At 40.6% G+C, this 12,235-nt stretch overlaps 1 protein-coding gene across 1 annotated transcript in view; it reads left to right on the top strand.

Moving 5' to 3' along the window:
- UTRN (utrophin) overlaps positions 1-12,235 on the top strand; it is a 341,691-nt gene that overhangs the window by 49,731 nt on the left and 279,725 nt on the right. Inside the window, exon 3 of the mRNA XM_054514244.1 lies at positions 7,745-7,806. Within this exon, the coding sequence (XP_054370219.1) occupies positions 7,745-7,806 (62 nt within the window). The remainder of the gene's footprint in view (positions 1-7,744; positions 7,807-12,235) is intronic.

The following is a 12,235-nucleotide window of genomic DNA, read 5'->3' as shown; positions in this document are numbered from 1 at the left end:
TAAGTACTGTCAGAGGTTTGAAGCAATCAAACTGAGAAAGTTAACACCTTGCCTTTGCATAACTCAGCTGCTCAAGGTGTTATGTTATGATTGTTTTCTACACTGGACTGAACATTTAAACTCCATGGGGTTATGAATTCCATTTCTTTTTAAAAAACTGTAGTCTGCACACTGCTTTCACTGAAATGGCTCCTACATGGTCGGTATCCAGAGATGCTTGGTTAATTTCCTTTCAGAAACATCTGAATAGCCCTTGTGTAAATTTGAAAATGTTAACAGCATACAGTTTTTTGAAATCTGTTGATTAAATCGATTTTCACAAGGAAAGTGGGATACTCTTATTAGACTTGTCTTCCTGTCTTTTTTTTTTCCTGCACAACTAGTTCAACTTTTAGTAACTAGTGGAAGTTTAATCCAGTATTCGTAAACCTAATTGTGTGTTATAGAGCTAAGAAAGCAGCTAGAGGTTGTGTGAACATACCAGTCAAATATGCCAGCCAGCATGTGCATGTGAAGGGACAACCTGGGGCATACCCAGCTGCCTGTAGCCTGTGCCTGTGTGCTGGGATGGGTTGGGAGATGCAGTGAGAGGCCAGATAAGATGTGGGCAGCAGCTGGCACTAATGGGGCATCCACTGATATGTGAGAGGCCAAGCATTCTTAGTCTTCAATTTAGGAAATTGGAGCATGTAGTTATATGTGGGAGCCAGGTATTACTATTTAAATCTCAGGAATTGGCTTCTGTTTGTGATTAGCTGTTGGCCTAGAGAGTTTTAGAGAGAAATGATGATAGAATCTAGGAATGTGGGTAAAACAGAGGCAGCTTTGAGGGGTGGATCAGGAAGGGCTTTACTATTTGGAGCAAAAAGACAGGGAGTGAGGAAAGTTTAGGATTGCAGCCTTTGGGTTGTTGGAAAAGAAAAATAGGAAAACTTCTGACTGAAAGAGTTGGGATAGAAGGGACACTGGAATATGAATGGGCAGAAAAATTTAGTGTTGTGAATAACTTTTCAGGCTACTGTCTTTACCTGCCTGTCACAGAGAACAAAATAACATTTCCTTTTGTACTGTGAGCATTGTTTCCTGAAGATGTTCAAACAAGGTTGTTTGTGATGTCTGCCTGATTTGAAACTCTGCCATAACTAGAAGAGAGCTACTTGCATATATACAGTTTATGGCTTGGCTTCCTTCTCTGTCCAAGCAATCTTGTTTACTTGTGCCTGTGCAGGGTGTCTGACATCTGTTGTCTCTGCTTCCTTTCTGATATGCAGAGGGGCTTGTGGGGATGGCTCTTCTGTTATGGAGAAGATTAAGCTAGTTGAGCACAGCAATCCCTTGACCTTATATCCTGTGAATCACCTCCACAAGTGCAAGTGAGCCTAATAACAGTTCTAATTTGGGCAGAGAAAAAGGAGCAGATGGCTAACACCAACTTGTGGATTCTATTTTCTTTATAACCACTTAAAAATTCAAAGACCTAATCTGTGCTCATAACAAAACCAGCTGTAGTAAATCTAGTTTGTGATTTTATTTGTACTCATAAATTTACCTTGTCCTTTTTTCTTTAAGTGCTTTCCTGTTTGTTGCTTAGAAATGTCTTCTTTGGCAAGAATAACCTGCCTTTCTTTTCTCTTTCCATGTGCTGGGCAGTTTGTGAAATATGTGCTCAAATGTATTTGTATTATACGTGAAAGCTTCACAGGGCTGTCTTGCAGTGGAAGCTGAAGCTGCTTGGTTTGACCTGCTGTTAGGGACCCATGGCAAGCTGTTGGAGTGACATGTGGGGTTTCTGGCTCTGGTGATCCTCTGGAGCAGCCTTGTGTACTGCCTGCAGTTCTGGAGCAGCCTCAGGACATTGCTTACAGCTCTTGGGTTTGCACTGTCATCCCATGAAAGCAGCAGGGTCACTGGCTGAGCAGCGTGGGCTGTCAGGCTCCGTGCTGAGCCTTATTTCTGTCTCCTGAGAGCTTGGTTATCTATACCTCCCTTTTAATCATCATTCCAATGTGCTGAGACCACAGCGTGGCGTGTTAGGTTGCTTTTGTTGGGAGGTATGGAAACAGCTATTTTAATGTTCCTTCAGCTGTGAGGATGCCTTCCTCTAGGTTATCAGTTGCTGGGGGATTTTTTGTTGTGAAGTAAACACAATTTAGCTTACAATTACAGTACACTTTGGTGAGGACCAGAGGGTGGTCCTCATTACTCGTCTATGGTGTCTTGTTTTTGATGGTGTCTGCTGTTGGGAAACAGCAGGTAGTGAGAGGTGCATGACTTTTCTTTTTGCATAATTTTTTTTGGGGCTAATGCTTATATTCTATAGTTGTTACTTTTTTTTTTTTTTAATGTTAGATACACTATTAATATTACTCTACTTTTGCCCAACTGCTGAAGTTTGGAGAGAGAAGGAAAAGGAATGAGGGAAAGCTTTGTGCATACCACTGATTGCAGAAATTAAAATTGCAGCACAAAGGTGAAAGTTTACAAGCAAATTATGTGTTGCTGGAGCTATTTTTTTCTACCCTGGTGTTGCAAGAGAAGAGAGAATGGGCAGTACAATCTCAACTTTTGCTTTTCATTCCTTTAAAAAAATGAAACATCTTACCTTCCCCTTTTCCCCCCAATCCTTAAAAAAGGCCCAACCCAAAACCTGCTGATAAAGATTATTCTGTGTTGATAAAGTCAGGAGCCAGGACTCACAATGAACTCAGGGGTTCTTCTGTGAGCTTGGTGGTCACAAACTGGTGCTTCCTGGCTTTTTGCTTCTTGCTAACAGGGATAAAAACTGTGCTGGTTTCGGTGCTCAAATTTTAGATGCTTATTTTGTGTCTTTTGCTATATGAATTAGTCTGAATTTGACAAAAAGATAGTTGTTTTCAAAAGGCTTTTTCTGTCCAGGAATATAAACCTTATCCCTCTTTTTGTTACTGTTGTCAGGGTTTCATGGGTGTGCAAGTCTTGAGAGGGGTGGTATCTACGATAGATACTCTCAATTGCCTAAAGGCTTAGGCAAAGGGATATTTCTAACTTGTTACATTCCAAGTGTCTTAATTGAAACCCACAGGCTAATTCCTTCTTTTATTTCTAAATTCCTTTGCTGAGAACCTAAATAACGAGGTGGTGAAGGCAAATTTAAGTCTTCAAATGTGAGATGACCCTTAGTAATGTATGCCGGAGTGGTTGGGCAATTTCTGTACTTTATTTGCCAATCAAGTCTATGCTTCTCCAGGGCATTTTCATTTTAGTGCTGTTCTGCCAGCTGTTTTGGGTGTGATAACTTCTGTCTTTGAAAAGCTAAATAATGCAGTTCTGTCTCGCAAGCATTTAACATGTTTTGGAGAAATAAGAAAACTCTCTTTCAGCATGAAACAGAGGTTGAGTAGAGGACAAACCACAATCCAGTGAGGCTTTTGTTTTTACCTCTATTTTTAGATAATTTTTGCTTTCCTTTTTGTTCTCCAACATGACATTCACAAGGTAATAGATTGGAGTTGAGCTGTGTTTTCAAGGTGCCCCAAACAAAGTTAAAGCACGGTGTTGTGGGTGGAGGTGTGTGAGGCTACAGAAGTGGCTGCTGGGGGCAGCTGAGTGCCAGGACACAGACTGGGCATCTGATCTCACAGGAGCCGGCTGTTCTGAGCACACTCCAGTTGGGTGGACATACATCATCTTGTGTAACAGAAGCAGGCATCTGGGATAGGAAGCTTTTCTCTCTTTTGTCATCACAAGAGTTTAATTTTGTGTGTGTTTAGGTTTGTTTTTATTTCCTCTTAAAGGAACAAACTGTTCTGACATTGTCCATTACTAGTCCATTAAGTGACTGGAGGGCAGGCAGAGAGAGGAAACAGTCAGTAGGTAATGAAGCAGAATTTGGCCCTGAGTCAGTCCTTGGCTTATATTGTCAGGCTGCAGCAGTGTGAAAGGAAACAAATGTTTTAGCAGCTTGGTGAATTTGTTTCTCGCTGGGCTGTAACTTGCTGACATTTTTAATGTCTTGTGTGAGAAGTTGACTGGCTGGATTACTGTGTGCTTCGCTCAATGGTGATATTGTTTTTTTTACTGAATGTGGCTAATTTGTTATCCGAATTAGAATGTCAGACTCCAGGGGTTAGCCTTAGAAATTTGTAGGAATCTATAGAAAATTACTTTGAAGGATAAAATAACTTGTCAATGTTGTTATCCAAGCACTGGCATTTCAGTTTTTTTTTTTTTTCAGGAGTTTATAGGTGAAAGCTTGACAAAACTGTAGCTGTAACAGCTAGTTCCAGAGATGCTAGTTACAGAGGCTTTTGTAAAGCAAGCATAAGAGTAGAGTCTGACTGGCAAAGGTTGTCTATGGATTTTATAACTGACCAGGATGTTCTAGGAAGATGGGATTTGTGGGGGTTCTTATTCCTTGCTTAAGAAATAGAAAGGATGCACTGCTCCTTAGGGGATAGTAGGGGTACATACATTCATATTCTTTCATTCACCAAATCTTTTATCAAGACTAAGTAGTTTGTAATTATCAAAAATGTGGGTTTTTGTTGTCATCCTATTGCAAAGCTCCCATACCTTCTTGAAGATTTCTCACGGGCATCTCCTCACAGCACTGACTCCTTCTTCACAGCACAGCCAACAAACTCCAACTCTCCCCTCACCCAGCTAACCCACTCTTTTGTAGCACTTGTCTTCTTACTGGACACAGCTGTGGCCTGTTAAGGGCAGGCCTGTTCCTAATCTTTGGTGATCAGTACAGCTGCAGCTCCTCAGGGGTGAGACTACCTTCTGCACTATCTTTATTTTCTTACATTCTATCCCCCCACAAGTTTTGGTGGATGTTTTTCCTTCCCCTTCCTAGAAAACCCTCTTTTTTGAAAAGAGAGAAAAGGGGCTGGATTTTTAGTAAGTGCTGTGTGTGCTACTGCAGCACACCTAGCAGGAGCACTGCCACAAGCTGGACTATGGTGGTGGGGAGGAGCTGTAAGAGCAAGGCTGCTGAGGTAGTCCTGGCAGGCTGGAGCTAGGGAATGCTGAGGAGAGCTGTCACCTCCTGCCATGTGTGTGCTCGGGAAGGGGCTGAACCCTCCAAGAGTGGGGTTTGTAGAGCTCCTACTGCACAGGATTTATAAATGCAGGACCCTTTTTAAAACTGTTGCTCTCCTTTAACAAGTCATACAACTGTTTTTGGCCTCTCTATTCTTTCTCTTTATCACGCTAAGGAGCAATGCTGTTAAAAGAATGTGATACCTTAAACTGTGGTATTACTCTTCATTCTCACAGATGCTTAAGGAAGGAAAAAGGCAGATGGAGCCTTGGGAAACCATCATGGTACATAGGGGTGTAGTTGGGGGTGTTGGCACAAAAGGGTCAGACTGGTTAGTGAACGATATTTAGAAAGAAAATATGTTTAAATCTCGCTATGTTCAATACAAACAGTATTTGAAGTTACAGCTAATGGAAAACATTGCTCCAACAGCGGCAGTTGGACCAATCTAGTCCATTCCTGTGTCTTAAAAGGAAAAAAAGGAAACAGACTTGTAGGGGGAAAAAGGATTAAATGTATTATTTTTAAAAAATTTTTTGAGTTTCATATTGTCTGTCAGGCTGCTGTGAGATGGATACTTAGGATCTAGCAGGAAGTTACTTGGTTCTGTCTTTGATGGTAAGGAGCTGTATGCCACTTAGGGGAAAAGACGGTTAACAAAGTGTCTTAGGTAATTATACTCCCCTGAAACAACACCTTGAGTTTCAGCATTCTGAGCATGGCGTGCTATAGCTATCTTGAAGCTTGCTCAGAAAAATTTTTTCAGTTATTGTGCTTTGATGTTTGGTTGAGCTTGAGGTGTGACTCAAGAGTAGGGTCTGTTGGATCAGCTTTAGCTGCCAAAGAGGAGAGGCATGGAAGGGTGAAACAATGGCTCCTGACATGCACCCTTGTGTCCTAAGCAGGTTTTTTAGCTGTAGCCCAGAAGAAGCCCAGAACTAAGGTTTTAATTAGATGGATATGAACAGTTTCATACAGCTTAAGTTTTTCAACTGTCATGACACTTCATTTCTTATTGATGTGACTTCTTTTATTTGGACTGAGCTCTAGCCACTATTCTTTGCTGTTAGGTAAAACATACCTGGTTGTTGGTTTCTTTCTGTGTGTAACAGCTTTTTGGCTAGATATGAGATGTGACTACATGGATAGTGTCAGCTTCTGTATTAGGCCAGAAATTAGAAATGTTCAGGTTATCTATATAAATCTTCTGGTTGTATTGTCGTTTTTAAATTTATTTTTTTAATATCTGGATTTTATAGATGAAATTGTACAACAGTCTCAATTGCTGCTGAGATATATGATCTTGTAAGTGGTGCTTTTTAATCATAATCTAATATTGCTTCAGACTGCATAAATTTTCATGATTACGTGAAGTAGAAAATTTGAGTTGCAATCAGGCTTTTTCTATGGCTTCATTCCAAGTGCAGGGACAGTTAGTCTGAAAACCATCGTGGTTTGCTGCTTGGTGGAATGGATTCTGGAAAAATTGATGCCAGCTGCCACCAAGAGGTTCTGCAAGAGAGCATTCCAGACAGCAGTGTGTTGTGGTTACCTGAAAGGTATCTCAAGATTGGTCTGCCAAGAAGCTGATGGAGTCTTGAAGGGCTCTTGGAGACTCCTGATTCAGGCTGCAGCTGTCCAACAGTTTGCCTGGTGTAAGGCACTGACTGCCCTGGCTGTGGTTTGTGCAGGGCTTTGGAGGTTGAAGCCTTTGACAAGCTGCATGTGTGTATTTTCTTGTCTGTGGCAAGCAGACCTGTAAATCCATACTGGGTGAACCTCCCTAGTCTAGTCTGGTTGTCAGCAGTTATTTCACTGTCATTTAAGTACAGGTGATGAAGCACAGGCTCCCCTTTAGCAGTGCTCAGTGCAATTTACCCAAGATGTGTCCTGTGATACAGGCAGGAGTGTCTGTCCTGTGCTGGAAGTGACTCACCCTGGTTTAGTGGGATAGGCTCTGTAAAATTGCAGGTGACTCCTAAATGTCTTCCTTAGGCATCCTGGGAAGCTGCCTTCTCTCTGCCCAGCTGGAGGCCACTGCTCCTCCCTCTGCTCTGACTTACAGGCACTTCCCTGCCCTTCTTCCTTGTCCTGCTGGCTCCTTCTGTCTGTCTCACAGACCCTAGGTGATGGTACTTTGGTGTCACACCAGCAGGGCATCTGAAGCGAAGCCTGCTGAGCCCTTGCCACACCTTGGCTGAACTTGTCTGTGACTGATCACTAACACTCTTCTGAACTCAGGTGCAAAAGTAGGCTGAGGGTGGGTAAGGCTGCCAGTGCTTCAAGGGTTGTCCCAGCAGCTTTGCTACCACAGAGGCTATTATCTGCATCAGAAGCTTGAGTAAGGGCCTCAGCACCTTTTGGAGTAATGCATTCAGGCAAAAAGGTGTTGACAAAGTCTGTTAATTAAAAGCCCATGGTTTCGTAGGTTGTTTTTCACCAGATGGGAAGCTTGTGAACTTTATGCATCAGGAACCCGCTTGGGAGGTGCTGTGAGGCTGATTCTAATGCAAAGGAGCTGCTGTGGTTACTAGCAAAGGCAAAGCAATTGTGTGCTCTGGAAGTACTAAAGTGTTGTGGATGGTTGTACAGCTTTATTGATAGAGAAGACAAAAAAATTCTCCCATGTCTCAGGACAGGATTTAATGTGACCTGTATTGAACAATCTAGGATTAAGAAGAATGCAACTTCACTCATTGTTTTCTTATTCTCTTTCTCCAGATGAACACAATGATGTACAGAAAAAAACCTTTACAAAATGGATAAATGCTCGGTTTTCCAAGGTAATGTTGGTTTGGATGTACTACTTAATTTTGTTTGGTTCACTGTTTAGAATAATTTTGGTTAAATATACTTTGGTTTTTCTCTTGTTGAATACTCCTAGTAAAATGTCAGTGAAAACAGATAAAGTAGTGCAGTGTTTGTTCCCTCAATTTCCTCCTGAACATCTGTATCAAATGTTTATTTGATACTATATTTTAAGAAAAAATGAAAGATTCTATTTGTTAATATATCAAATAGTTATTTGCATGAGCATATCTGTTTGGTTTTGTTTAGTTTTGGTTTAGTTTATGTGCAATTTTCAGAGTGCATTGCAGCAGATTTTGAACCTTCATCACTGTGTTTATTCTGTTGCTGAGTCAGCTTTACTCACTCTGCAAACCTCTAGTTGAAGCCACCTGGTGTTGCTACTTGAGCCTTGACTGAAATTTTATATAATTACTTACTCATTTTGAATTTTCCTTGGATCTCATGGTATATAGTTCTCATTTAAATTCTCTTTACTGGCTTGAAACTTATTGAGGATCTTCCATGGTTTGGGATGATAAAGGAAGTGACGTTTGCTTTGGAATGCTATTTAAAGCCTGCTTTTTACACTGTTCTGCTGATAGGGAAAAAAGACAGTTTGCCCAGGAATATAAGTGTCTGTGGAAATTTTTCCTGCTTCATAGTTTGAATGTGTGAAAGAATCTGGAATATTATCAGGGAAAACTCATGTTTTTTTTCTGCCTAGTGTGGTGCTGCAAATGGGGCAACTACTATTTTGCATGCTCTTACTGAAAAGTGGCATACGTGTGAAATCCTGAAAGCAGATATTAAGGTTTGGTGGTGTTGTTGGTTTTTGGGTTTGTTTTTTGTTTTTTTTTTTTTTTAATAAAGCTGCAACAATGCTTTAGCAATGAATGGCTGCTTCTGGAGTACTGCCCTTCTGAAGTTCTTGATCAGTAATGTAAGGAATTTTTACCTTCCTTTCCTTCCTGTGCAACAGGACACTGGGCAATGCAAGGCTTGTGGCTTTGGTTGAATCATTCTGGCTTGGGTTTGTTTTGGTTGAAAGCTGATATCCTGCACTCTCATCCAATGCATTCTTGGCTAGTTTGCTCTTTAGAGGAGGAATGTGTGTGGGTAGCTGGTTGCTCTACGCTCAGCTTTCGACTGCTGCCCAGAGGAGTGGTGGTTCTGGAGAAGGAGTAGTAGGCAGGGCAGGATCATGTAAGGAAAGAAAATGTGGTGAGAAAGAAAGGACTGACTGTAGTCATGTAGCTGGCATAGAGATGGCATGGACATGGAAATGACAGTGATTCTGAGAATGAATGACAGTCATACTGAGAATGTGCCGGGTGACTCATCTGTGAGTGCTGTAGACAGTGTATTGAAGAAGGTAGAATTATTTTCAGTCATTCTGCTTGTAGTCTCATGGATGTACCTTATACAGCATCTTTCCTTCTATACTGCACAATCAGACAGATCTTGCTAAACTCCTGGATTTCCCAGGTGCAGGGTATGGTCAGATACTCACAGGATTCAAAGTAACTGTAGCTTTGTAACTCTGTAACTTCATGGCCCATTAAACACCTGAAGCTATGAAAGCCTTGCTAATGATTAAAGAGACTCCTATAAAAGGACATACTCCCAACTGCTGCATGTCCAGTTCAAACTTAAGCATGGCTATTTTGGCATGACAAGACACAGATTTATTAAGACTGGCATGTTCAAATTGCAAGGAAAATGATGGTGTTAAGTAGAAATCACTTCATGTAAGGAAGTCTAGTTTCAACTGTACCTTAAAAATAGAAAGGGACTGATTTCAGTCCGGTTGTGTCAAAGTTTTTTTATGTACCAAGTCATTTGGATTGTTTAAAATTCCTTTTCTGTCAACTAGATTGATTTAGCTGCTTAGTAGGGTAGAGGGATTTTAGAGGTTAGTTAAATGTAATCTGACTTACATTGCAGAAAACAAAATGGTAACTTAGGTATTTTGTATGTAATTTTAAATTTCATTCCAAAAATTTTACTTGTCCTTCCATGTTAATTATATTGTACTTGCCCTTCATTTAAGCAAATAAAAAGTAATCGGTTGAGCTTTTGTAGCTTAGCATACAAAAATTGTGAAATTGCATAATGCTGGGTTTGATTTAAGTCAATTCAATAAGGTTTTACAAAGGATCTAGAGAGAGAGAGCTGTGTCTTTCCCTTCTCTCATCAGAGAATAAGTAGGTGAGTAAAACACTTCAAGTATCACAAGTGTGCTGTGAGGTGCTTGCTTCAGTACCCTGATGGCTGAGATAAGAGTTCTTGGTGTAGTTCCAGTACAGTAACTTGGTTTTGTGCTCTTGGTTTAAACTGTGCTAGAACAATGCCTTTTATGTGTATGTGTTGTTTGAAAATCAAGGCACAAACATTTAAAGAGGTTTGTTTTAAGGTCAATAAATGTACTGAGCCAAGACTCAATGCTCTCTTAGACATACCTTAGGAGAGCTGTACACACTACAGCTCACAAGCCTATGATGGCTGTGTAGTAAGGATATTTTGTTAAAATTAGAGGGAATAAAAATTGTTTGAGGAATAGTCTGGTACCAAGCTTTAACCAATAGGGAAGTTTATGCTCAAATAAATACTGAGGCAGAGCATTTCAGCATGTGTTTATAAAGCCATGTGATGTTTTTACTTACTGTATTTTTTCCATTGCTCTGTCCAGTCTAATTTCGAGTCTGATTTAGCTGTTTTCCTGTCGTGTAGCCTTACCAATTAAAGCATCTAGTTCTATGGATAGCTCATATATGTTCTTTGCACAATGTAGGATTGTTTTCTATCCTTTTATCCCCTTCTATATTATTAATACTTTCCAGTAGGTTATTTTCAGAACACCTTTCTGCAATGCAGAAGTGCCATCTTGTCACAGTGGTTTTTAGCCACTGCAAATAAAGGTAAACATCAGAACTGGCTACTAATTTTGATTGCCCAATCTGAGACTTTAGCTAAATTGTTACAGAGGATTTAACATTTCTTTGATGTTTCTTGATATAAAACAGAGCTATTGACCCTTATAACAGAATTTATCTTCTGCAAACTCAATCAAACCATCCAAAATATTTAGTTGGTTTTCAGATGGAGCTCGATCAGCATAGAAAAGGGACTTGAAGATGATTATGCCTGTGTCAGCAAGAACTGGCTTTAGTGATCTAAGGAAGTCTCTTAGTCTGGCACACAGTTAATAATTGCATGTAAAATTGTGTTTTAAATGATTCTGATGAGTTACAGGGGAACTTCTGGCTAACAGTGGAGCTTGAATTCAAGTCTGCAGGATAATGTAGTGCTCCAGTACCCCTATGTTGCTTGTTTCACACAGTTAAAGAGAAAGTGAACAAAGTTTTTGTAATCAACTCTAGTTTGTCCAAATATCTGAATAGCTTCAGTCTTTATCTACTTAGGTGTTTTATCAGCAGGCCTGGGATTTTTAACTGCATCTTGCAGATATCTGGTGCTTCAGCTTATAATTACAGACCAAAGTAGTTGGATACTCACACTTGCAACTCCAGAAGGTTTCTAGAAACTTGATAGGCGTGTTAAGAAATTCAGGAGTCTTGTGTCCCACTTTAGAACCCTGCAAGTACAATTCTTTCTGCCCTATTTTCTTCCTTTACTCCTACTCTCTGACCCTGTTTTTGGTTGGTATGTTTGTTTGGTTTTTTTTCCCCTCACTTATTATTACACCCTCTCGTGTCAGAAGCCTTGCCTGCCTGGCAAATCCTTGCAAATCTGGAGTTTGGCTGCCCTGCTTATTTCATATCCACTTTTGCCTTTGTCATTATACTTTTTTTCCCATCAAGACCCAGTTTTTCTTTTTAAAGCTCCATATCTGCTCCATCTGCCCTTCATTTCCCCTCTCCTGCCTTTACAGGATTTGATGCTTGTGTGGTCAGTCCTATTTTTGCATTTCCCTTTGTCTCAACGGCACTAGCCTTGCCCTCCCTTCACCTTCTTGCAGGATTCTGTCTTTGTTGGCTTTAGTTTTCTCATTTTCCAAGGTGGTACTTTTCCAAGTTTGCTTTCAGATTGGTTCCTCTCCTCCTCTGCTGTTCCTGAGCTTGGCAGGTGGAACACAGAGTCAGCACAAGAAACATGATTCCCTAACTTAATTTAGACCCATGGAGTCAGGTCTGTCACAGCCTGTCGGAACTTAGTGCTGTCACTCATTCACTAGAGGAAGCTTACAGATCCAGCATTGGCAAACTGAAGCAGTGTCTTTTTACCAAAACCTTGTTTCTTCACTGCATTTGGGAAATTTTCCCACAGGGATGGTAAAAAAAGCTTTATTGGTAGGAAGGTTGTGCTCTGCAAAAAGAGCATAAAAACCCAGAGATTTGTGGTATTCAGTGAAAATGACACTAGATTCCCCTGCCCCTCAGTTATAAGTCTTGGATATGGCAG

Source organism: Molothrus ater, chromosome 3 (genome assembly GCF_012460135.2).
Source record: "Molothrus ater isolate BHLD 08-10-18 breed brown headed cowbird chromosome 3, BPBGC_Mater_1.1, whole genome shotgun sequence".
Taxonomy (NCBI): Eukaryota; Metazoa; Chordata; class Aves; order Passeriformes; family Icteridae; genus Molothrus; species Molothrus ater.
The sequence above is the reverse complement of the archived record's forward strand: the minus strand, read 5'-3'. Positions and strand labels throughout refer to the sequence as shown.